Source organism: Fukomys damarensis, unplaced genomic scaffold (assembly GCF_012274545.1).
Source record: "Fukomys damarensis isolate Sample0158 unplaced genomic scaffold, DMR_v1.0_HiC HiC_scaffold_25, whole genome shotgun sequence".
NCBI lineage: Eukaryota > Metazoa > Chordata > Mammalia > Rodentia > Bathyergidae > Fukomys > Fukomys damarensis.
In genome coordinates, this window is record NW_022900937.1 from 26,080,990 (window position 1) to 26,108,692 (window position 27,703).

A 27,703-nucleotide genomic window follows, 5' to 3' on the forward strand; every position below is an offset into this window, starting at 1 on the left:
AAAAAAAAAAAAAAAAAAAAAAAAAAAGAGTCCATATTTGGAAACAATGAGTAGAGTAATGGCTCCTAAAGGGCAAATAATTAAATATTAAAGGAGAAGCAAACAGACTTTTGCTAAGATTCATGTAGTGAACAGGTATTTACTTAGGCAATAATACATTAACAGTTAAGAGCATGAAGTAGTATCTTCATTGCCTAGGTAGGTCAGAAAACTTGTTCTATCACTAAGCCATTTAGTCCTAGGAACCTTTGGAATTAAATCTCAAGTGCTCCAGTTTTCTCAGAATTAAAATGACTAAAAGCCAGAGTGTGGTAATGCATACCTGTAATCCTAGCACTTTGGGAGGCTGAGGCAGGACAACTGCAAGTTCAAGCCCAACCTAGGCATTTTAGCAAGATCTCAAAATAAAGAATTTAAAAAATGAGGTGGTGGTGCAACTCAGTGAGAAGGCCTTGAATTCAATCTCCAGTGCCCCACACAAATAAAAAATTAAAATGATTAGAACAGAGATTTCATAGGCTTATAATGAATAAGTGAGTTTATTTTTTCTGTATTTATAAACTAAATGTTTTTGTTTGCTGTTATTCCTTTTACAATAACTATGATGATGTGGCTAATACTATGAGACCTAAGGATGGAGAGATGAACCACAATGCTGCTCTTATGTAAAAATGATATTCACTAGGTCAGACAGTGGTAATTCCCACTCACCTTTGTGATGCCAAGAACAACATCTATGGACGTAGCAAGAGGGTTAGACAACCCTGTTAATTCACATCCAACCACCTCTGGTAAAGTAAGAGAAACTGGCAGACCCAGCATAACTGCTTCTGTCTCAATGCCTCCAACTCCTAGAGTAAAAACAGGGATATTAGCAGAGTATAAAGGTAATTTAAATTAGCCTTGTAACTTTAATTATTTATTTATTTCAGACAGGGCCTCATTATGTGTAGTTCAGGCTGACTTTGAACTAATTATCTAGCCCAGGCAATCCTCCTACCTCAGCTGCCCGAGTGCTGGGACTACATGTGTGCACCACTATGTTCAGCAGCCCGGTAACACCTTAATCTCCAGGTGTTCTGTGAGCCTGATTTGTATAATACCTCACAAAGAGTTGCTGCACTGCTATTCCTGTGGATTTTGAAGGCAAGCCCAAAGTAATGACTACTCAATTGGTTAAAAACACTGATATTTTTGCCTTTATATTACATTTAATATATAATTTTCTTTCTCTGTGTGTTTTGAGACAAGATGTAGCTCAGACTGGCCTTGAACTGACCATGTAGCCCAGGCTGGCCTTCACCTTGCAGTGATCCTCCTGCATCAGCCTCACAAGTGATGGGATTACAGACATATACTACCACGCCTGGCTACAATATTTATATTTAATGTAAATATATAAATGTTCAGTGAGCATGTTGGGCATTATACTATGCTGAAAATACAGATATGAATTCAACCCAGCCTCTGTTAACCTTAAGAAGCTCAGTCTAGCTAGGCATACTGGTGCATACCTGTAATCCCAGCACTCTAGGAAGCTGAGGCAGGAGGACTGCAAGTTTGAACCCTGCCTAGGCAAGTTAGCATGACCCTGTCTCAAAAGAAAATAAAAAAGGGCTGGGAACACAGCCCCATGTCAATGTCCTAGGTTAAATCTACAGTACCTTCTGCCACACATAAAAGCTCAGTCTAATGAAAAAAAAATTAACTCTGTGAGAGGTAAGGCTTTCAAGAAACAACTGAGTTTCACTGTGGAAGTAGGAAGTAAGAGCAGCCACATTTCACAGTAAGAGGGTCACCAAAGCTGTGTAAGCACAGAAGTTTTGAAAAATGCCAAGTCTGTCTGTAGTGGAGGTGAATGGCTAAGGAGGCACTAAATTGAGAACGCTTGGAATAAAGTACTTTGAAAGAATCTGGATTCCTATGGCAGCAAAGTTGCTGCAGGATTCCGAGGAAGGAAGGAAGGAAGGAGAAAGAGAAAGAAAGGAAGAAAAAAGGAGAGAGAAAGCAAGCAAGCAAGCCAGCCAGCCAGCCAGCCACAGAAAAGTTGTCAAGGTTGGCTTTTGTTCTTTGATAAAACTCCTAACGACCCCTCATAGAAATTTTGAAATCATACCCATCTGTCACTTACCCCATCCGAGAATCCCCAAACCATTCACCATGGTTATGTGAGAGTCCGTGCCAACCACACTGTCTGGAAAGAGGAGGTCTTTCTCTTCACAGACCACTCGGGACAGATATTCCAAGTTCACCTGATGAGCTGTTCCTGTTCCCGGAGGGACCACAGCCACGTTCTTAAAGACTCTTGAACCCCACTATGTTTTGTTTAGATTTAAGAAATGCCATGTGTTAGTACATTATGATCCTGAATTCATAATACAGACAAATCAATATGGACACTAAAAATATGTTAACATGATCAAAGTTTACATTACACGTTAGAAAACCAATATGCAGAGCCCACATATTTTGCAGGTTACTAAAACAAAATTAAATTAGATCTAAGAAAATAATATCCCAACAGTCCAGATAAATGGCAACATTAGGTGGCGCTGTAAATACTCTTATGGAGAAGGGAGGAGGAGGCCTAAGCACAAGGCCCTCTCCAACTCACATGAATGAGACCACCATGTTCATCTTTCATATATGCTTATTTCCCGTAAGATTTTGGAGCCTTAACTTAATGTTTTGGAGAAAACAAGAGGGTTCTACTGTCAGAAAGCCTTTAAAAATCCCTGTCTAGAAGCAGGGAGTGGTACAAACATGTAATCCCAGTTAACTGGGAGGTTGAGGCAGAAGGAATGCAAAATATAGGCCAACTCGGTAGTTTGGTAAGACCCTGTCTCAAATTGAAAAGCACTGGAGATACAGCTCAGTGGTAGCACGCTTGCCTAACACATGAGGTCTTGAGTTCAATCCTGGGAGATGTGGAGAGGCATCACCACTAGTCATGTATAAAAATTATACTTATTGGTAAATGTCAGTACAAAAATTTCCCCAAATCATTTATACCTTGAAAAACTGAAGCCTCTCTCGATTTCTGCCAAATTCCGTTTCTTGATTTTTTAACACTGTTTCAGGTCTATGAGGAAAAAAAGCTGGTATTATTATAATACACTGCATGAATTATAAAAAGATACCTTGTTCTCTCAGTCGTAACTCATGGATCCACACAGTTAATATAAATCCTTGGAAAAATAATTTACTAGACTTTCCAGAGTTATTTTCTTTTTCAACAGGGAAGTTTTGTTTTATTTAACACACTAGATAGCTACAGAGTTATGTTACCAGGCAGAACAAAGCAATGTCCACACCAATGCCCCAAATTGTACTTAAAATGCAGGACTGTGACACTTGACTGAGAGTGTAACAGTAGGATGCAGCAGCTTTGTTAGGCTTTTCCACTGCTAGGAAACAGTGTGGGAGCTTACTCAACAGTAAGCAATGCTGTTCAAGCTAAAGGGAGAGGTGGAGGTTGATTATCAGTGTGTGACAATAACAACACCTGAACATCATTTTATAGTTTAAGAAAGACTTTCAGCCAAAAATGTTTTATTCACCTCACACAAAAGGAAAAGTTCTATTTTATGTTTAAGTAGCAGTTAAGTTTACAGGTATTATAAATATATTTTATGGCAGTTATTTAAGGTGGAGATAAAATCTCGCCTTTACATAGGAAACATTACCATTTTTAGGAAATCGTTTATCAAGTGGATATTTTAAAAATATTACTCCAAATTCTTTATGTGATTTATTTCAACTCCCAGCTGGTGAGTCAGTGCTGACTGAATGTTAATGTAATTTAAATTACACCTGTCCTCTAGGGCCCACATAATCACAGTTGTTTAATTGTCAAATTTTTTTTAAAACAAAGAGTATTTCAATAATTCATGGCTGAGAGATAATCTGAAACCATAGCACATCTTAGTGGGTTTTTTCTCCAGGTCTCAAGGAACACGGCTTTCCAAATTCCAGAGCCACTCTAATACCTCACAGGTCCACAGCACTTATGGCCATAAAGTGCCATACACACATTCATCAGCACAGAGGCCGATTTCCACTTTAGGCAGTGATGTTCAGCGTTATATGTTAAGCTTGACTCTTTACCCTTCAACTTCTTGTTTGAACCTATCATTAATATTTCACTAATACAGTAAGGAACATAAAGAATTATTATGTTCACGCAACAGGGACTATAATACTTTATAATTTAGTCAAAATTGAAGGGCACTGTGAGAATAGATTCTTAGAAGTAAAATAAGCACTTCACAACTGAAAAGAAACCAGTGGTTCTGAATCAGTAAAACTTCCTTTTCAGAAAATGAATTTCCATATAAATGACATCAATCTCAAAAGACAACATGACCTTAACAACTAGAGCAAAAAGGGAGCAGGAATAAAGAATGACGACACAGTGCTATAAATAATTTCATGGCAAAGGACTCACAGATTATAATGAATGCTTAGAAAAGGGCATGAGATCACTACAACTTGAGGCTTTACAAAAATACGGAGCCTAAAATGAAACAGAATTTTAAAGATCCAATTGGGGGAAAAATTAATAAATTATTTGACATTTACCATACATATGTGTGGCTATTTTTCTTAGCCACTCTAAATCTGAAATGTGGTAATTTTTTAAAGTATAATTTCTTACTAAATTAAAAATTTTTCTAATCTATAATAGGATAAACAATGGAAACTTAATAGAATATAAAAATTCAAGCCACAGAACTCCTTTTCTTATTTTGAAAAATTAGCTATTAGGAATTTAAGCACATTCTAAGAATAGGATTCTTTTCTAAACATGTTTACTACTTGCCATGGTACCATGAAGTAAATCATTTATTTCAAATAGCTCAAAAGGTTTATAACATATATGATAATGATCATATTTTTAACACAGAGGTCTTAATGCAGTATGAAAAAAACTCCTCTAATAGGGACAGAAAAGCTAAACAAAAAGAAATATGAATGAGCACACCTATAGTACAAAGTCACAAAAACAAAAAATTCAATTTAAAATGAGATCCTAATTTCTTTTTGCAGTACTGGAGACTGAACCCAAGGCCTGGCAATGAGGTACATACTCAGCCCTTTCTATTTTTGTTTTGAGACAGGATCTTGCTAAGTTGTTCAAGCTAGCCTTGAACTTGAGATTGTCCTGCCTTGGCTTCCTGAGTAACCAGATGGCAGGCATGTACCACATCTGCTGAGATTCCTTTTTTTGCCCACATTAGTCATAAATATGACCAGAGACACAGTTAAGTGACAGAGTGCATGCCCAGCATGTGCAAGGGCCAGGTCTCAACCCTCAGCATCAATAAAAACACAATGAAGGACATACATGTAAGGGTAACACAAAAGGCACTGGGTAGTGAAATGTGTGATTTTCCTCACTGAAAAGGAACCTGGCAACAGTAAATATTAACAGAAACCATCTCATACTCAGGCACTGGTTGCAAATGAAAAGGACACAGGACGGGTGCATTCTCAATCTGTGCAGCGAATGTTCCTGAGATGCGGCCTGGCTCTGCAGAGTTGCAGGATCCTCGGCAGGCAGCCTGGCCTCTGCAGGGCAGCTTCTTCGGCTGTGCTCGCAGGGGAGACAATTTTCCAGCCTTCTGCAGCTCACCACCTCCAGGATTTGGAGCATTCTGTATTGCACTATTGTCCCAAAAGGAAACAAACCAGTTCAGAGACAGAAACTTAGCTTTTCAAACAATGCACACTGCAATGCTATCTGGAAGTAATACTTAAAAGCTAACATGACCCAGTTAACTCAGGTCTCAAAAGCAAATTTTAGATGACAAAAATAAAACACACAAAACAAAAAGACACACGTAATTTATATTTATGGACATGAAAACATAATTCCAGGTGCCCAAGACAATCACTTTCATCACTCAGTGCCAATTTAAATAACTTTTAGCAAGTACCAAAATACTTTTTTTTCATTTAACAACTTAGAAGTACAGAGCCAACAGTTTCAGTATAGAGTGAAACCTCTCATGAGCTGTAATAAGTTGCAGTATTAGTCTGCTGCTCCAGGAACATGAGAAGACTGATGCCCCACAAGAAAACAGGTATTTTCTGCTGTGCCTTGGCCAAAGGGGCCTTATAAACATTAAGTGGAAATGAAAAAGAGCTGTAGTTACCTTAGTGTTTTCAACCACCAATTAAAGACAAACCTTTAGATTCACTCTGAAAGGTAGTTTAAAAGACAAAAAGGGAACAGACTTTATTCAGACATTCAGTCCAAAAAGCAGGTCCTAGGCTTGTGTATTTCTACCAAAAATGGCAGCAAAATATGCAGGCACAAAAGTGGCTTTAGATCTGGACTGAGTACAGAAACTCTCCCACCAGCTGTGCCTTTAATACACCAGTGAGCCGTGCAAACACACCCCATTCTGGCAACCCAGCATTTTGGCTCCGCTGCTACCCCGTGCCCTTCCGGTTAAGCATCTACATTCATGTACCATTTGCTGAAATCGATCTGTAGAGAGTGGTCAACGGTGAGGTCTGTTGGACAGGCAGGGTGGACTTTCTCAGGATCACCTCCAAGGGTTTTCACTGCTTCCCTCATAGCAGCAAAGTCCACCATGGCCGGTATTCCACTGTGAACAGAAGAGTTAAATTACTATTGACTACTTTTATAAATGTTAATAAATAATTAACACTGTGCTAGGAACTCAGCTTGGTAGTAGAGATGTTGGGCTCAATCCCCAGAACTGCCAAAAAAAAAAAAAAAACCCAAAAAAACCAAAAAATCCCAAAATCAAAATCAACATGTTATTACTCATTTTTATTTTTAAAAATATCTTTTTAGCTTGGATTCATTTTTTATATCCTTATTATCCAAAGCTAGATGTGTCCCATTTTACTGAAAATCAACATGAAATATTATTTCAGAACTTCAGTGCTTGGCAGATAGGCCAAAAGAAGCAGAAAAAATATATACGGAGGCCTCAATGAACATCAAGAAAACTTCCTGTAGGGTTTTCTCCTGTTCTCCATTTTTGATAGCACCTCCCCCTTCCCCAGCACCTTCTTGCCAGCCTTTGCTACCTCATATTCATGCATCTATATGTCCAGCCAACTGTTTAACAAGCATGTACCAATGCCTTCAACGTGCCAGACATCAATGGTAAAAGGTCAAATAGGACATAGTTTTGGCTCTCAAGAAATTGGTAGGAACTGGTGTGGTGGAACACTATAATCAGGAGGCTGAGACAGGCAGATCATTTCAAATTTGAGGCCAGCCTAGGCTAATAGTTGAAACCCTGTCTCACAAAACCAAAAGAAAATGGATAAGATAAATTAACGACCAGAACATGGTATGGTACTGTAATACCAGCATACACAGTGAAATGGCATACAGACCCAGTTTGGGTAGTGGGCAGAGGAGATCTGGCCAACTCCTTAGCCTCTTCCCAAACTCAGCTCAGGATCACTTATTCAAATAATGAATCCTTGGATTACCAGACCAGGCAAGGTCTCTCGGGCTGTAATAGGCTGGATTTTACAGAAGCCATGTGGCGTGTGGAGGAATGAGGTGTCTTCATGAACACTTTATAACCAAGTCATTCCATCTAGTGTCAAGAGCAGACTATAAATATGGATGCAAGGATGCCAGGTGAGACAGCCACAGTGTAGTCCAGGCAGAGGGAACATGGAGCCAGAGCCAGGTGACAGTGGTGCAGATGGAAGGAATATCTGGACATAGGATGCATGTCAGGGCAGCACTGACAGAATCTGCTGACAGACTGGTAGTAAATAGGGGATTAGGGAGAGAAAGAAATTGAGGCTAATTCTTAGATTTTTGGCCTAAACAAATGCAAATCCATGGTGACACTTATTTACTATGCCAGAGAAGAGCTGGAAAGAAATATGTTGGGGGGGTGGAGAATAAAGAAATCAAGGTTTGGTAAGTTTAAAAAAACTAGTAGCTGTGTTGAGATGACAAACAAGAAAAGTTAAGGAAAAGCTGTTTTTAAATATATGGCATAAGAAACGAGTGCCTAATTTTTATTGGATCACTTGTTTAGAAAGGACAACTTTAAAAAATTTATAAACTAACCTTCAAATTTAACATCTATCCATCAGAGCCCAAATTTTTAAACAAAAACACTGAAAATTCACTTATGAAATGTAAACCTATCACTCACGTAAAATCTTGAAGAAGAACTCGGGCAGGTAAAAAGGGCACTTCCACATTGCTCTGTTTGGTTTTCCAGTCTAAAATGTTCATAACATCTTCCTTCTTCACAAAGAAGCCATCACACTTTCGTATAGCAGCTTCCAGGAGGACCCGTACAGAATAAGGCAGAACATCTGGTGGAGAGGAAAAATGGCTTTGAAGGACAGTCACACCCATGCACTGTAAAAATTATAATAGCAAAAACAACAAACATATGCTGTTTTTTTAATTTAAAAATTTTGCTGTAAGTCTAGCAAATATGGTGTGTAATGCCACTCATGTTAAATTTGAGACTTTTCTGTCCATAAGCCCTAGACCACAAGAAACCAGATATAAAAACTCACACAAGAGCTGCACTGAATCAGACATACCAAACTAGAGCCATGGCAGATAAACATTTCACACTGCAAGATGACACAGAGAAATTGGAAAAGTACAAAATACAGACTAAATAAAATAACAAGGAAATCCCCCTAGTATGGCAAAACAAAACTCTCTATATGATTGTAAGAAATTTAAAATAGTTCCATCAAAAAAGCTTCAGGTTTAAATTGGGTGGGGCACACACATACAATCCCAACACTCTGGGAGATTGAGACAGGAGGATATAGTTTGAGCCTAGCCTGGGCTGAGAATGTAGATCAATGTGAAGGTTCTGGATTAATCCCCAGTACTGCAAAAAACAAACAAACCTAAATAAAAATGTTTTAAAAGATTCAAATTTAAAGTCAATCAGGGTGCACAGGTGAGTAAAATCCATTTCATGAAAACTTTCACTTCTGATTATCAATTTAGGCATGTAACACAGAAAGAAATTGCAACTTTTAAAAATTTTCCATCATAACAAATTCTCTCAGCTTTGGCCACACCAGTGTTTCTTTAGAGTTAAAGGGTAGTTTGAATTAGTATGAGATTGACTAGATAAATCATGGCAATGGACATGATGGATTACTACACAGCTGTTCAAAGGAACAAGCTGTTCTAAATGGTAATGAGTAATCTCCAGAATATATCACCAAGAGAAATAGTAATACAAAAGTGTTTATAGTCTATACTACCTTTGTGGGGGGTTAAATATACATGAATACATAATCTGAAACAGTTCTGGTCTCATGTATTTGAAGTAAGGAGATACTCGACCTATATTTTTAAAAAATATTATATGTTAAATACATAATTCTTCTCCCTAAAAGCAACAATATAAACATAAAATGAAGAAATTAGTATGTATCCTATATAGTATTCTGACTGTACCTCCCCAAAGAATCAAAAAGAAAACAAATTGCATTCAGCCCTTGGCTGTGGTGGGCAGGGGAGGGGGAAAGTGTGCTGAGGAGGACAGGACATGGAAGGAAGGAAGAGGAGGAGGAAGAGAAGGAAAAGGAAGAAGGCAACAAGTAAGTACTTTAGTTACTAAGTTGGGAAAGAACTCTTTAAAGGATTTACAAGCCCAAAATCAGAGCAGTTCTGGGGCACAGGTAGCTCCATGTAGAATACATGCTTAGGACTAAACAATAATAAGTATTATCTAAAACTCATTTTCCCAGCTCTGTCCACAAAAAATGTCTAGAACAAAGACAACACAGCAATAATCAACTGCTAGTACCTAAGCCTGTTGTTTCTAAAACCTATCCATCAAAAAACAAAAACAAAAACCAAACAAACAAACACAAAAACTGGTTCCTTGGAGAAATGGCCATTTGTACAAAATAAGCTTGGAACATCTTGTGTCAAAATCATAAAGTTTGGGCTGGGGATTTAGCACAGTGGCACTGCACCTGCCATGCACATACAAGGTCCTGAGTTTGATCCCTGTTACACACACACACACACACACACCCTTTGTCCATCACCAGTGAAGCTACCAATGCATCAACTCAAGGGACAAAAAAGTAACCATCTGTCTTGTCTCTCCTGATTTCAAAAAACCAATAGCTAAGAGAAAGTCCTTCATTAAGAATTACAGCTAATAGGGCCGGGAATTTGGCTCAGTGGGCATCGTGCCTGCCTTGCAAGTACAAGGTCCTCAGTTCAATTCCTAATACAAAAAAAAAAAAAAAAAAAAAAAAAAAAAAAACAAAAAAATATGTAATTAGAAGAACTACCAAAGTGCAACACCTAATGAAATAACAGGTCTGAGCCATGATCCTAAGTGGATGCTAAACTCATCAGGTGATCAAATGCAATATAACAAAGATGATCCGTGACCCAAACCTGAAGTTCTGTCCACAGGAAATACAGGACAGAGTGGAGAGCAAAGTGAAATCACAAAGCAGCATTCCCTCATATCTCCAATGCGGCAACAGGAGAAGACAAGTGCTCTGCAGTACAGCACTGCTGGCCTATCACATGCAAGACCCAAAGTTGAGTGGAGGAAGAACATATCAATCTGCAGAAGTTTCTTCAAAAGAAAACAGTATGCAGCCGGACGTGGTGGCACATACCTGCAATCCCAGCACTCGGGAGGCTGAGGCAGGAGGATTGCTGTGAATTCGAGACCAGCCTGGGCTACACAGTGAGTTCCAGGTCAGTCTCAACTACTTAATGAGACCCCGTCTCAAAACAAACAAACAAACAAACAAACAAACAAACAAAGTACCAGTATGGAAGGGGGGAAAAGAGGAAGACTATCACAGACTGAATAAGTCCCGAGGTCAGGAACAACCAAATGCTCTCTGTGGACCCAAGCTGGATACTGAAGCAAAGGTGAAAATAGACTTTGAGACAAGCAGAAAAATACATGAGGTGTGATAAAAAAATATGGTAGTTAGGCTGGGCGTGGTGGTGCACACCTGTAATCCCAGTACCCAGGAGGCTGAGGCAGGAGGATTGCTGTGAGTTCGAGACTAACCTGGGCTACATAGTGAGTTCCAGGTCAGTCTCAACTACGTAGTGAGACCCTGTCTCAAAAAACCAAAAAAAAAAAAGGTAGTTAAAAATTTAAATTTTTTACAGTGAAAGACACATTGCCATTAGTTCTCCTTAAAATCTTCCTCCCCACTTCCAACACACAGATCTCATTATTCTGACACTTTCTGAAGCAGCTCTGAAGTCGTCTTTTCTAAGTGTCTTCAGTCGCACAATTGTAGCTGCTGCAATGTCCTGAATTTATTCAAAACACTTCCCTTTCATGGTCTTCCCTTCTTTAGGGAAGGTGGTCATATGGTACCAGATCCGGTGAATAAAGATGAAGACAACACGGTTTATGAGCCTGCCTTTCCATTGGATGGCACTTAGCATTCCTGTTTTTTATCACAACACACAAGAATGAGGACTTCCACAGCTGCTTCATAAAGTGGCAAGAATGATGGGTAGGGAAGCATTAGAAGGAAGAAGTATTTTTGAGGGAGATTAAGGGCAATGTTTCTTTTACCCTAATAAATTTAAAATTTAATCATCTGCTGTATATTTATACTGTGTATACTGGTTACTGGGTTTAGACTATAATAAGGAATTACTCAATTTTGTTAGGTATAATCATGGCATTGTGATTTTTAGAAGTTATTTTGTACATCAAATATATATACTGAAGAATATTAACAGGTTGTGAAAACGATTAAATCAAAACAAAAATTGACAAAATGTTGGTCTCTGCTGATAAATACATGGTTGACTCGTATACTAGTTTTGCCTTTTTTTAAATTAGGAAAATAATTGTTGACTTTGCTAGTATGTCCTATACTACGTGGCTCTTAGGAAGTTAGAGCTTTTGAGAGGCTGCTATCACAAAGAAGTAAACAAAGTAAAAACCTGCAGCATGCAGCAGGCACTAAGAGAACACAAGAAAACAAGGAATCTTCTCAGAAGGGACAAGCCCTTTTAAAAGGTCTTAAGAGAAGTTTCAAGTTCACAGTTAAACTGAGAGGAAGGTGCACAGAGTACCCATTCACTCTGGCTCCCACATTACGAAGGTTTCCCACAAGTGTGCTCACTGTAAGTGATAAACCTCCACAGGCACATCACCCACAGTCGAAATGACAAGGAGGTACACTCTTTCCACTGTATCTCCCTACATTCATGTTTGAAATTTTTCACATACATAAATGAAAGAAAAGATTAATATGGTTGTTATTTAAAAAAGAATTATAAAATTAGAAAAGAATTATAAAATTAGAATTAGAAACATTAAACTGTGTATTTACTATTTAGGTATGACTCTGATCCATCTTCTCATTTAAAATGAAAATACTGGCTAAGAGAATTACAGGAAGAATTTTTTTATTCTTTGAGGCAGGGTCTCGCTATAGTTCAGGCTGGCCTTGAATTCACTATATACCCCACCCAGACTGGCGGCAATCCTGCCTCTGCCTCCTAAGTGCTGGGATTACAGGAGTGTGCCACCACACCTGGCCAGAATTTTTTTTAATAGAACATTTGGAGGTGAGAAAGAAAATATTGTCAGAGAAATTAGTATGTGAATTAACCTTTTCAGGAGCCAGGGATTTAGCTCAGGGGTTCTGCTGCCTACCTTGCAAGTATAAGGTCCCAAGTTCGATCCCCATTACCAAAATAAATAAAATTAACCTTTTTACTTGGTTAATTATTCTGGAAAAACAATCTCAGGAATATTTCTTAAAATTTTTTATGGAAAGCATTTGTCAGATTTCTAGTTATGCATGGTGAACAGCAGTAATTACCTCTACTCCCTCCACTATGGCAACGGTGGTGAACCTATAGCATGGTATTACTGTATTTTTCTTCTAAGACAAAAGATGGTAAGGTTGTTCTTTCTAAACTAAAACCTCTAAGTATTCTAATTTAATTGCAGTGTTGGAACTTTGTGATAAACAAGTGGGTTTTGGGTTGCAGTTTAGCACTCAGTCTCCTAAAGGTTCACCATCACTGCACTAACATAACAGCTACGAAATGGCAATGTTGTAAACCCAAAAGAACAAAGAGGAACAAGCAAAACCAACACAATTTTGGAAAACAGAAAATGCATGCATGACTGTTACTGGACTAGGCAGAGAATAGAAAAGTTGAAATTCAAATGTCTGCAATGGGGAAGGAACCCAGATCAGAGCCTAAGAGTCAGGCCTGCCCAAGCCTTCCAGGGGAAGTATAAGACACTAGAAAACAGCAAGCAACATCTTCACATTTCAAGTGAAATTAGCTTCCAGCCTAGAAATATATCCACAGGCAAACCAAATAACATAAAATCCCAGATATTTACCTCCCAGGAACCTTTGTTAGGAAGCTTCTGGAAAATATGCTTTATAGAACAAGAGTAAATTTAGGAAACCATGGAATCAATGAGACAGGGAGAGAGACAGACACACTGTTTTGACTCTAAAGACAGCAGCTGTGCACACCACAGTGAACCAGTTTCATACCAGGTGGACGGTGACATCCAACACGGACACTGCCAGAAAGGGCAAAACACAACTGACAAGACAACCTGACTACACCAGAAGGAACAGAGAGACTGGAGATGAATCACTGACATGGACATGGAAAATCCAAGTAAACAAAAAGGACAATCATAAATTGCAGGAAAAACAAAGTTGTGTAGGGAATGTGAAAACTGTCATGTACTACATGAACAGGCTGAGAATTGTTTACAGTGATTAACAGGCATGTGTATATGTAGAAGAGAAACATGAAATCCTCAGTTTCTAAAATAGAAAGTTATTAAAGGTTTAAAATTGAAAAAAAAAAGAATCAAGAAATAGCAATATAAGTGAAACTAAATAACAGGGAAGATACCAGAAACAACATCCAAGAGAACTGAAAATTCTCGGTGGCACAGATACCAGAGGAGGATAAAGGGATGCTGTTATAATCTTAGTAGGATTTTGGTTTTTACAGGACTGAAGACTGAATCCAGGCCTATTCCCTGAGCTACATTCCCAGCTCTTTTTATTTTGAGACAGGGTCTAAACTGCCCAGACTGGGCTCAAGTTTGGAATGTTCCTGCCTCAGCCTCTCAAGAGTCCTGGGACTACAGGAATGCACCACCACACTTAGCACTGAGGAGTTTTAACTGTTGTCATGTGAAGATTTAAAAGTAATAATCAAGTAAGAATGCTCTGAAGAAAACTAACCACAATCATTAACTGGACATTTTTCATTAAGAAGAGGCATCAAGCCAGACGTGGTGGCCCATGCCTGTACTCAAGAAACTGAGGCTAGAGGATTGTTGTGAGTTTGAGGCCAGCCTGAGCTACACAATGAGTTCAAGGCCTGTCTGAACTACATAGTGAGACCCTGTCCCCAAAAAAAAGAAAGGAAGGAAGACGGGGTGGCACCAAGCCAGGCATGGTGGCGAGTGCCTGTAATCTCAGCACCTTGAGGCTGAGACAGGAGGATCATGAACTCCAAGCCAGTCTGGACTACACACCAAGACCCTATGTTTTAAAAAAGAAACAAACAACCAGCAAAAATGCACTACTACAAATTTATCAAAATTCATAACCATATTAAGATGTCTACTGCAAGGAGAGATGCAGGCAAACACACAAAACCAAAATTTATTTCACTCTGTAGTAGCCATCTGCAATGTGATACCAATAATCAATAACCACTGCCTCCCAGTGGTCATGCTGTCGTGCAATCTGCTCTGAATTCAAGTGTGGCAGAGATGACATTGTATGACTTCCAGGCTACAGCAGAAAATCCTGGAACTCCAGTATTCTTGGATGACCTGCTCCAGAGGAGCCACAGCCCCTGCTATGAGGCAGGTGAGAATGTGGACTCACACCTCCCCACAACCATGCACCAGCCTGACACTGTGAGCAGGCCACAGGAACAGAGCCTTATCATCAACAGATTTTTAAGGCAGCTGAGCCCCAACCAACAGCTGGCTTCAACAACTCAAACCAGAAGGACTCAAGTTAGTTACTCCACAATTCCTGACCTACTGAAGTTGAGAGATAACTTGTTAAGCAGTAACTCCACATTTTCAACAGTAAAACCTGCAGTTATTCAGGGCCTACCAAGGAGTGGGTATTTGGGTGCTTTGCATAATTATCTCATCCAGTTCTTAAAGTATCCTATAGGTAGGTAGTTTTGCAGTAGTAGAGCAGACATTGGAGAGAAGGCTGGCAGATGTTTCTGAATGGACAGAGTGTTTGTGGGCAACTGCCTTACTGATTATGCCCTAAAGCGGCTGTAAGCAGTGCAGGCTATAAAAAGTTAATTCTGCAATTGGCTTATTTTAACAAGTGAGTCCAAATGAAGCTTACATGACTTACAGCATGTAGGTTAGCATGATCTTTGCACTAAGGGCCACAGCAGAGACTAGAGAAATGGTCTGTGAAGCTGAGGGGCTCAATATGAGATAATACAGTAGCTCAGGTTAGAGTAACTCATGCCCAAATTCCATTCCCACAACTGAACCCTGAACTAGAGGACTCGGTTCGTTACAACACTGTATTTTGTCTATTCTGTTCCTAATTTGAGAATGCCTTGCCTGCATTAGTATCCATAGCAACTGTAGGAGTGTACATCTTCACAAGTAGTACCCCTTTACCCCAATCTGATTACCAATTAAGAATCAACGGGCCCTGGGGATTTAGCTCAGTGGTTCCAACACCTGCCTCACGAGCTCAAGGATCCAAGTCTGATCCCTGATACCAAAAAAGAAAGAAAGAAAGAGAAAAAAAAAAAGAAAAAAAAATCAATGGCTTGGACTGAGCAGGGCCATTGTTGGATTGCTCAGATTGGGCATCCTGGCTCCCCACCTTTTTCTTTAATTCTGTCTTTGAGGTTTTTTTTAACCCTGCATCGTACAGTGGGCAGGAGACTAAAACCTATTACAGGGAGTCTCCGGTAGTGTTAGTTTGTCTTTTAGCAATGTTAATTTCACATCTCCAAAAACCTAGAGGATTCATGTAGCTTATCCAAAATGCCAGCTACACTGAAGAATTTCCCTGAAGCAGAAAAACTGATTTTATCAAATCTGTTGTTGATAAGATTTTAAGATTCTGTGGGATTAAAAAGTACAGCCCTTCCGCTCATTATCAAAGTACCATGACCACTTGAAAAAAAATTGTTATGGTTTTGAGTTGCAAGCTAAACTAGCACTTTCCCCAAAGAACACTTGCTTTCATTTCAAAGAACAACAAACTGACTCTCCAAATGTGGGTATGTAGCAGACATATAAGTTCTCAAAAAGAAGCCCATCTGTCACTACATTCATTAGTCTTTGAAAAATAAAGCTCAGGGAGTTGTGCAGATCCTCCAAATGTGTACACAACATGTACTGCATGGTATCAAGGCCTCCTGCCCATTCCAATGACTGGACTAAGACACTCCTGCCCAGATGGCCCCTGCCCCACCAATGACCAGACTTCTACTGCAAGCTGCCTGGAGAGTCACACAATGAGCTTGAACCCATGATCCCAATGCATGTCTATACCAGGTGCCTCATCTCCAGCTGGCACTCTTGAGGATGGCCTACTGGCAGGATCTCCAGACCAGCACCACCTGGCTAAAGGCAACAGATATTCTTGGCTATCTAAAGGGTAGAACAAGGCTTAAACCCTTCCAAGTTCATCCTTCCTTGGGCATTCTCCCTTAGTCCTAGTTTCCTTCAATTTTAAAATTACTCTTTTATCATAGTTAAGACCTCCTGTTTAAACTACTTTACTAGGTAGTTTCTAGTTCCTGCTACAGCACAGTAAAGTAGTAACAATGCCTCACACATGTATGTTCCCACGACTAAACTGTGCTCTTCTTCCACAAAGATGCTATCCTAGCCACCTCTCATTTGCCACAAATACATGACTACTCAATAAACATAAGCTGAATTAATTAAACAGTGTCCTTGAGAGATCCATGCACCAAGCAGAAAACTGGACTGCCTTATTCTCTTTCTTCTAAGTTGCAATTTCCAGAAAGCTAACTTTTAAGGATAGGTAACCAAAAAGATGGAGAAACCAGGGTGCTGGTAACTGAAACTTGGAGAGTATGATGATTTATGATATCATACTTCTGAAATGAGTTAATAACAGCTATTTTCTTCTTTTTTTCTTGGTACTGGGGATCAAACGCGGGTCTAGTGCTGGCAGGGGTCGACACTACTGAGCTAAATCCCCAGCCCAATAACAGATACTTTCTGATCAATACTTCAGTGGAAAATTCTATGGTTGGGTTAGGCTCTGAAAGAGGATGAAGTCTGCTATTTCATGGACACAGCTGACATAAGACAGGCCTATGCTCCCATGGCTGCAGACACTGCTATTCAAGGCTACATGACTACCACTAAGATTAGGCAATAGGGGGGCTCTCTCAGCACAGAGGTCACAGACTAAGGCTGCAAACATGCTTTTGCTCTGAAGTTTTAAAATTTAATTGCCAACATAAAAACCAGAGATTTTTCAAGTTAAAATGTAAATTTCTGGCTTTTCAAGATAAATATTGGGTAATACTCATATCATACTTCTGTCTAAACTTAGTAGCATCATCTTCTGCAAGATATGATCTCTCCTGTGACTACAATTCCAACCAGGGCACTTCACCTGTCTATGCTCTTGTAAGCATGAATTTGCAGCTACTGGCATAACAGGTTTCTATAAATATACAGGCTTTGAAATCAAGAGATTTTTTGTTCAGGTTTCTCTTCTACCATATGGTAGGCAGTGCAACTTAGGAAGGGGACATTGGCCAAGGGTATAACAGGAGTCACACAACTGGATGTAATAAATGTTAAAAGCTAGCTAGGTATTAGAACTACCATTACTGAGCTAGGAACAGAGTGCTATGGGGCTGGGGAGTATTCTTAGTTTCCTCACTTTGAGGATAAAGTCACTCACTGGTACTGGAATACCAGTATTAAAAACTGCTAACAAACAGGCTATGAAGAATTAAATCCAGGGAAAAACTACACTAAAGGAGAAATACTCAAAAGCCCAGTAACCCATGCTCCCTACCTGCCCAAAGTCCTAAAGAGTAGTGATAACATTAGAAGAAAGGCTGGGGACTAGGGCAAGAAGCAGGTCATGAGGCTCCCAGGTGCCCTTAAAAATTCTGCCTAAGGCCAAGGGCCTGGAGCAAAGCACAAGCCAGCTGCGTCACACCTGGGGATAGGGTTAACTCATGCCCATGTAACTAGAACTAGGCTGACTGCTGGGCATGGTGGTGCAAGTCTATAATCTCAACACTCTGGGAGACTGAGGCAGGAGGATTGCAAGTTGAAGCCTAGCCTGGGCAACTTAAGAGACTTAAAAAGGGGGTGGTGGCGTAGCTCAGTGCAAATGTTCAATCCCCAGTATCTCTTTAAAAAAAAAAAAAAAAAAGGGAGGGGGAGATGCTAAGCTGGAGTGTGAGGTTCTCGTCTAGATCCAGATACAAAGTGAGCAGGCAGGGGCAGCTTGTCTGTACAGGCAGAGGACACAAAGCAGGCAGAAATCCTAAGTCCCTAGAGAGAAAAACTATAAATAACTACTTCAGTGCTGACATGCTGCCTCTTTTCCTGAGACACAAGGACATTTCAATGGCCTGAGAGCTCTGTATCATCACTATAAATTCACTTGAGCTACTTACCTTGCAGCCCAACAGCGTAATCTAGAGCAGAAAATGGCAATAAAAAAGCAGAGCTGTAACCAAGAGCCCCTTGGATAAAATATGCTGAGTACTGAGTACATGGCTGTACATGGTACTTGGAATCTGTCAGGTAAAGACAAGCCTTAGAAAGTCACATTACATGTACATATTACAGACACACTGTTTTCATTTCATTGCTTACCCATCCTACAGCCCATTCCAGAGCATAAGGAATAGAGGAGATTAGAAAATATGAACTTGTGTGCCTTCCAGCAAGAGAACTGGTTCAGAAATAGAAATCTGGCAAGTCTAGTCAGATCAGGTTAAAACAACAGGTGAAAAATTACCTAGAGGTATGATCTTAACCAACAGCTGGTAGGCTGGTCATCATATAAGGAGAATGGTCAGCAACGATCACATTGGGCAGTATTCAAAATGAGACCTATGTTTTCTTCCACTGTCTTTGGATGTCTGGAAACTGCAACAACTCTTTTACTTAAATATTTGTTCCTTAGAGTCCAGCGCAAAAAATGGAAGATAGTATACAATAAAAGTATAAGAATAAAAGAGTGTGATGAGGTACAAGGAACAGCACATGTAACAACTCTACATAAGCTTGCACAAAAAAATTAATTATCAAAGGCTGGGAACATAGTTCAAGGGTAGAAAAGCTTGCCTGGCACACATGAAGCCCTGGGTTCTATTCCCAGCACTAACATAGCAGACTTATTTATACTAAACAGAGAAAAGCTGGTAACATCCTTGACATTCTAAGTTCTGTTAACTTAAGCATGATGTATCCATGCTAGCAATAGTATACACTCAATGGAAAAGCATAGGTAATCTGTTTCAACCCAAACTCATGCTCCTTGACTCAGAAACCAAATAGATTCAAATAGTAAGGAATACTTGTATTTAGTTACCTGGAAAGATATTCATGATATAATAAGTTACAAAACATATATGCTGTATTTTCTTTTAAAAGTAACATACTTATATTTGTATATACATATAAAAGTGAGACTTTCTGGGATGTTGTCTTTTTTTTGACAGGGCCAAAATTGCACCCAGGGCCTTTACACTACACCTCCAGCCTATTCTCAAATCTATTTTCTTACCACAACTCTTTATTTTATTTATATTCTGAATGTCTCATATAAATGAAATCATGGGATTTTGTTTGTTTTTGGTACTGGGAATCGAACTCAAGGCCTTATGCTGTCAGGCAGGGTGCCACTGAGCTAAATCCCCAGTCCTTAAAACTTCTATTTTGAGAGAGTCTTACTAAGTTACCCAGGCTGAGTACTGTGGTTAAGCAAGCAAGCAGTCAGGAATGAAAAAACAAGGGAGCCTGGGGCTTTCTACCTATTGCCCAGCAACAGCTACTCTCTAGAACAAATGTTTGACTCTAGGCAGTAAAAAAGCAGAAACCAAGTACTTTGTGTCGCACACTGTTTAGAGACAGAAAAAGAAAGGACATTAGGTTAATGAGGCTGATATCCACACTGGCTCATGTACCACCTATTTTCAACCTCTTCTCCACTTTTTTTTTTTTCCTTACTGTAAAAGCCATAAAGCTAAACCACTCCCTGCTCAGCCTTCTGGAAGCTAAATTCTGTCCAAAGAGGCAAAAGCCCCCAGGGAGAGCTTTTCTTCCTGTTGTGCCCTTGCAGCTATAGAGAACTTGGGCATAAGGTCTGGAGATGCAGCACCTCTTCTGCAAATAAAACAACAAGAGCAATGGAAAGAAAGGAAAAGCCTAGACCTCTGCTGAGATTGGTACCGCAGTCCTAGCCTGCCCATCTCCAGATTTTTTGTTATGTCAGAAAAAGAAAACCCTATTTGTTAGGTCACTGCATCCTATTCATTAGGTTTTCAGTTCAGTGCAGCTATAGGCATTCCTGATAGCACAGAGCTCAGCACAGTGGTTGTCCACTACCTTTCCTCTCCAGCACACACAGGGGTAGAATGTATCACCTTCATCGCAGTTGCTCTCTGCATCTGTGATTCTTTTTTTTTGTTTTGTTTTGCTTTGGTACCGGAGATCGAACTCGGGTCCTTATGCTTGCAAGGTAGGCGGAGGAACCACTGAGCTAAATCCCTGGCCCTGCATCTGTGATTCTTAACACAGCAGCACCAGATGGTAGAGTGGGGATGAAAGACAGTGGTCATGGATTCCTAAAACATGTCACAAAAGCATATGTCTGTGAAACCACTCAATTTGGTCCCTCCAAACATTAAGGATTTTTTTGTTCAAATGTTAAATAAGCAAAACACTTTCTACCCAAGATGCTTTTACATTCTTTCAAATTTTATTCCAAGATATTACACAGAAATTACTTAAGTGACTATTAACTAACCTCTCATAGTAATACTCTATGAAAAAACCAGGGTACTGATCCCACAGAAATAAAAATCAAATTTGTATTTAAAGGCACTAATATTTATAATCATTCTATTATTATATTTATCATTGTTATAAAGCTCTGTAATTCTGGGATTATGTTATATATCTCATTTAATGTTTGTATTATTCATCATTCCCTTTCCACGCACTTTACTGTTGCTTTAATTCCCTGTTTGGGAAATATAGGTCATCTTTAAGTGTGCACATTTCCACAAATTATCCACAGAAAGTACTGAACTCAATTTTAAATGCATCCTCATACATCCTTTTTTAATTTATTAAGCTATAAAATGTTAACACTTCCAGGCCAGAATCACTACCTATTTTAGAAAGTAAAGGGAAATAAAAGAGCCTTTCTTGTACACAACCAATGTAGCTTTCCAAAACTAACGCAAACTCATTATCAGTAAAGGGATAAAACATGAAGACATACGACATCAAGAAAACCACCGCTCTTAATACTGCTCTCATGTCTATGACCTAATTCTTTTTTTTTTGTTTTTTTTGGTACTGGGGATTGAACTCGGGTCCTTGCGCTTGCAAGGCAGGCCACCGAACTGCTGAGCTAAATCCCTGGCCCCTCTATGACCTAATTCTGAGACAAGGATCTTCTAAGATATGCTAAAATATCTAAATCACCTCACAATGCAAGCATGCATGTACAAACAAACAAAAAACTCAAATCCAAACCAATCCAACACTGCACTTGGCAGTCTAGATAGAGTGTGTATTAATTCATCAAAATCCACAGAAAAAGCTGGGCATGGTGTGCATGCTTGTAATCCCATTCTTCACAAGTTTGAGGCCAGCTTGGGCTAGCTAGTGAGTTCAAGGCCAGCCTGCACTACATAGCTGGACCCTGTCTCAAAAAAAAAAAAAAAAAAAAAAAAAACCAAAACCCAAAACAAAACAAAAAAACTTACAGAGTGCTTGCTTCAGCAGCACATATACTAAAAAGCCTACAGAAAAATCACAATCCTAAATTAAATCACATGAAAACAACTCAATTAAGTCATGTGAAAACAACTAAAAAGACAATGAAATACTTGGTTAAAGAAAAGCTTCCAAAAAACTGTTGATAGGCTTGGCCTTTATGTTTACATGCAATATTCACTGAAAAGTCTGCAAAAAACAAGAGAAAACAACTATAATGACATTGAAATACAAGGTTAAAGAAAAGCTTCTTCCAAAACACTGTAACAAGCCAGGCATGGTGGCGCAAGCATGTAATCCCAGCACTTGGGAGGGCTGAGGCAGGAGGATCCCTGTGAGTTCAAGACCAGCCTGGGCTACACAGTGAGTTCCACGTCAGTCTCAACTACACAATGAAACCGTTTCAACAAACAAACAAAACAAAAACAAAACACTGTCACAGACCTGTCATTTATGTTTGCATGTAGTGTTCACAGAAAGTTTGCAAAAAATAATCACTTTTTCAAAGAGGTATTCCCATCATAGGTCTGTCTGAGAAAATTATTCAACCGTCAATAAAACCAAGACTTCATCCAATGTCCTAGTGCAAACTCATTATCAGTAAAAGGATAAAACATGAAGACATATGACAATGAAGACATGAAGACTTTCCATCCAATGTAAATTCAAAACCCACTTATTTATTGCAGTGAGGTTTAATCCATTAACAACTGAGGTACATCCATTAACATCATTTGTCTTAAAAGAAAAACAAAATACACAGAATCACCACCATTGCCCTAGAGGTTAGCCGAGTTTGTACTTCTGAAATCACAGTGATTGAGCGTGGTGGTGCACACCTGTAATACCAGCACTCGGGAGGCTGAGGCAGGAAGACTGCTGAGTTTGAGGTCAGCCTGGGCTATGTAGTGAGTTCAAGAACAGCCTGAACTACATAGTGAGACCTTGTCTCAAAAAAAAAAAAAGAAAGAAAACGAAAAAGCCTGCAACCTGGGAAGCAGAATCTGAGACCATAGTGAAAGGTTTAACCCCGATCTGGAATTTGCTATTGTCTACCTAACACCCAAAGTGCTGGTGTACAGCCTAGCACCAGAGAATAACTCAAAGCAGTGGGGTCCAGTGTAAGATTCCTTTTCAAAAGATGGCAAAAAGAACAACTACAGGTACGGGTCACTTGAAAAAGTAAGAACACGTTTAATCGCTACAGGATATCAATAATAAAGCTTGCTTTTAAAAAAAAAAATGCCATTAGTTTCTTTGGAGAAAATAATTGACTTAAGATTTTCAAATGAGAAATGAAGGTATGGGCTCACTCACATCTTCCAGAAACAAAAATTATCCCAAGTTTTCAAAATGGCAGAGATATGTGTATGCGCACCTGTTTCAACATGGGGAAAATAGTTTAAATCTCTTCAACTCAGCTTGACAAATGCAATTTACTTACTAAATCTAAGCAAACCCAAGAAAAGGCAAAGGAACATTACCATACTTGGTGCCTCCAAGTTTAGGTACATTGAAGAACTTCTGATGTGAACTGTCATTTAATGTTTCAATAAGGTACTCAAAAGCATATCCTGAAAAAAAAATGTATTTTCATTAAAAAAACAGCAATAAAGCATCTTATGCAAAGGGAAAATACCTGGAAGAATACCCAGGAGAATCTTCTGCATGGCGGTAATGTTCTATATTGGCACTGTCCATTGAGGTATTTGTTAGTCACATGTGGTTCCTGATCACTTGAAATGTGGCTACAGGAATTTTATTTTAACTACATTTAATTTTAATTAAAGTCGCATGTGGCTAATGTCCTCCAATCTATTGTTCTAACCCTTGACTCTTGTCAAATAAAAACTGGTTAAGATTATTCACTCCAGCAAAGATCCTAATAAGATTACTGACGTTGTGAAATGGGAAGAAAGGGGCTAAAGGTGTAGGGAAGGTGGGATGGGTAGGGGAAGGGTAATGAGGGAAAAGAAAAAAATGTGAGATAATGAAAAGATGGAAATAAAGTGTTTGTAGATGGGGAGGGGAGGAGGGGGTGAAGGGAGGGCAGGGGTAAGGGGAAAACACGAGAACCAAGACCTGTCATGTAGAGGTACAAGATCCCAACAATGAATGTAACTGTACTGTATCCCTAAAATGTACCAATAAACTCAATTAAAGTAGAAAAAAAAAGATTATTCACTCCTAAAAAGTGTTCAAGAAAATCTGGAAGAGTCAATAAGAATGACTTTAAACAATATATGGGGATGCTTTAAAAAGACACGTCCTGAAAGTTGCATTAAGTGCATAAAGGAGAGTGGGAGCGAACAATTATGTTAGAGGAACTGATTTTTAAAAATAATTTTACCGCACATGCAACAAAAATTTTTTTTAAATTAGGTAAGATCTTAACAGTCTTTAAGACTGAAGACAAAAAGGAACAACTTCGCATATTCTCCCTAAGAAACAAATACTGGTTTTGCAATCTCTTAGGGAAGACAGCGTCAGAAACCTGGGGGTACCTTTGCATATTCCCAAACCCTAAGGATCTGGGGGGGAAAGGTGCGCGGAGGCAGCCCTGAGGTTGAAAAGAATCTTTCGGATCTTTTGTGGATTCATGGGGTGGGGGACAGGACCCGCAACATTGTTAGGCCGTTAACTTCTGGATGGCTGTTTTTCCTTTCGGTAGGAGACCCGGGGGGGGGGTCGGGGGGGCGACCGCTGAAGTAGTCCGTGAGGAGCCGGCTGAGCAATATTCAGCCTCTACGACCCCCCATTTCGCCTCCAGGGGCGGTGGGGAAGGAGTGGCTTGGGACCGGACACCGGGTAAACGCGGAGCTGCGGCAGGCTGAGACAGGCAGGCCTGGCCCACCTTTCAAATTGAGGGGGAGGGGAAGATCTGGGGCTCTTTCCAGGCCTGGGATCACCGAGCCAGGCCCCAAGATCACCGAGTTGTGGCGCCGAAGGTGCAGGCACCTCCAGCAGCCCGGCGCACGGCCACCCTAGAGCCCACGGGATGGGGCTCAGGAGGCCTGGCTTTCTTAGGTCTGGGCCGCCAGCGACTCCAGGCCGGAGCAGGCGCCAGGAGCCGACAGCGCGCGTGCCCAGCGGCAAGTCCCACGTCGGCGGCGTCACTGACCTGCACCTGGAGCGTCCATCGCCGGAGACCATATTATCCCTGCGGGGAGGGGGCGACGGAGGGGAAGGGAGGCCGGGAAGGGCTGAGGAGAGGAAGGCAGGCAGAATGGCGAGGAAGGCAGGAAGCGGTCTCGCGGAAACACCGCGAGAGCCGCGACGGGACAGGGGCCTGCAGTCGCGGGATCTGCCGCCTGAATCCCGCGAGATCTGCAAGCCTGGAGACAAAGAAAGAAAAGGGGCGGAGCTAACCTGCCGGCGACTTCTCTCGTGATAACCTCTGTACTCGCGAGAGCGGGCAGCGCTCTGGGAGAAGGCGTTACCTTTCCTTGCTGAATCCCTGAAGAGATGCTTAGTTGTGACCCCGAGTATTTAATCAGGGTTTTGAGGTACAGCTTCCTGCAGGGTGTTCTTAGGAGCAGGGGCCATAACTGGAACAACTCGGAAAACAGCTTAAGGAAAACCATTTCCCCTTACGCTGAAGCCTCATAGTGTGTCCAGGGACCCCTTGGGTAGCCGGCACAATGGGTTGGAGGCCAGATCGGGAACGGAGGCGCTGGGCTCAGGGTCGGAGGAGTTGGATTTCTACGCATTCTGCAATTTCAGCCTCTTCTCCCCGGGAGCGGCCAATCGTGCTGTCTTTCGGCTTCTCCGACACAACTTTCAGGCCCTGCCTTCCCATCTGTGCCTTCTTCCCTCTGTCAACCCTTCGGTCTGGGTTTCACCCCCCCAGAAATGCCTTCGATCGAGGTCCACTGACCTCACACTGTAATCCCTTATTTCACCCTTTTATCCACTCCTGTGACTCCGCCTCCTAAGCCCACAGGTGTCTCTCCGAGTTCTATCAGACACGTGTGACATCCCGCAGGCATCCCAGAGGCAACAGTTCCCTCAAAATGCCTTTTTCTCCAGTATTGCCTGTATCATTGAATGGCATTGCCATGCATCTGGCCATCCAAGCCAGAAACAGACACAGTTTGTTTTAATCCTTAAACCAGCTCTGCCAACCCAAATCCCAGTTTCCTCTATTAGGCTTTGTAGAGATTACCCTCGCTTCCTTACAGGTCTAAAACATTTAATCTCAAAAAAATTACAGGATCAGGGCAGTAGCATATGCCTGTAGGATTGCAAGTTCAAAGCCAGCCTGGGCAATTTAGGGGGGACTCCCCGCCCAAAGAAAAACAAGAAAAAGGGCCGAGGATGTATCTCTGGTAGAGTGCCCATGGGTTCAATCCCCAGTACAAGGGGCGAGAGTGGGGGGATGGGGGCTCTTAGGACGAGTACTTTTCATGATCTCCATGTTCATGACAAACAAACCCAGCAAAGTTAAGTAACTTACCCAATTCACCTACCAAGTGACTGACTCAGGATTTGAACTCATTTGAAATGGGTGCACGAGTTCACAGGACTAACTTAGACTTTCATGATTTGGTTTATTTATTCCCTTACACCCTGGACTTCTAGGTGGAAGGTGGAATGACTCACCTGTGGAATATCTCCTTTTCTATTTTTTTCTTGAAACACTGCTGTACACTTTCAGGCTAATCCCTCTTCATTTTCCAGGTCCCCGTTCATGTATTAATTCATTTAGGAAATCTCTGGCCAATCCCCAGTTCTGGGTAGAGAATGTGATGAAATGATTCCTTAGCGTCCTATATTTTAGTGAAAGCACGGTATTACCCTTGGTTATAATTGCCCAGTTATTGCATTTCCCTTATCTCAGTTTCTTACAAGGGAATACCCAACTAATGATGACTTAAACAACAAAGATCTGTAATTAACTCATGCACTAAAGTGCATAGTAGGCAGATCAAGAATCAGTATGAAAAATGAACTATGTCGTAAAAGGCTCATTCCTCATTTTAACCTGTGCTTCTCAGCAGTTCTTATTCCCCACACCTGCTCCCTCATGGCAGCAAGATGAGGGCAGTAGAATGTCATCCTACAACTTCTAAAAGCAGGAGGGAAAAGGATGCCCAACACTTCTCTCTTTACCAGAGAAGAAAATATTTTCCCTGAGATCCTCAGCAGATCCCCCTCACTGACCAGAAAATACTCATGGTTCTCTACCCTGTCAAACAAATATCCCTCTTTAAGAAAATTTTGTGATGTCTCCTTTACTGTCTTGATCTGAAACTCATGGGTAATATAATCTGCACATAACAAAAAATCTACTTAATGTCCTAAAAGGAGAGTAATTTATTAGAAAATAGTAACAGAAGGTTTATGTTAGATAGCATAATTGGAATAATCAGGTGCTTGCATCTACTTGTCCTGAATGAGTGGTTTTACAGGATACAAGATAATGTTCAACCTAAAGTGGTCAATACTTTTTATTTGTTTAACATTTCATAATGAACACTAAATACATAAAATACAGCATGCACATATATAATAAACGCACATGTTAAAATATATGTGCATATCACTGCATCTCTCGAATGACCAGTGACATCACTGGTCATTTGAGAGATGCAGATGAAAACAACACTGAGATTCCACCTCACCCCACAAAGAATGGCTGCTATCAAGAAATCACACAATAACAAATGTTGGCGGGG

The 27,703-nt window shown here is 40.3% G+C and overlaps 1 protein-coding gene across 1 annotated transcript in view; it reads right to left on the reverse strand.

Annotated features, from left to right (window-relative positions):
• Positions 1-25,305, reverse strand: part of Ireb2 (iron responsive element binding protein 2) — a 50,926-nt gene extending 25,621 nt beyond the window's left edge. The window contains exons 1-8 of the mRNA XM_010619470.3: positions 25,147-25,305; positions 23,510-23,599; positions 8,169-8,334; positions 6,480-6,617; positions 5,449-5,667; positions 3,013-3,082; positions 2,132-2,315; positions 712-851 (exon numbers count right to left, since the gene is read on the reverse strand). Of these exons, the coding sequence (XP_010617772.1) occupies positions 712-851; positions 2,132-2,315; positions 3,013-3,082; positions 5,449-5,667; positions 6,480-6,617; positions 8,169-8,334; positions 23,510-23,599; positions 25,147-25,165 (1,026 nt within the window). The 5' untranslated portion in view covers positions 25,166-25,305. The remainder of the gene's footprint in view (positions 1-711; positions 852-2,131; positions 2,316-3,012; positions 3,083-5,448; positions 5,668-6,479; positions 6,618-8,168; positions 8,335-23,509; positions 23,600-25,146) is intronic.
• Between the last annotated feature and the right edge of the window lie 2,398 nt (positions 25,306-27,703).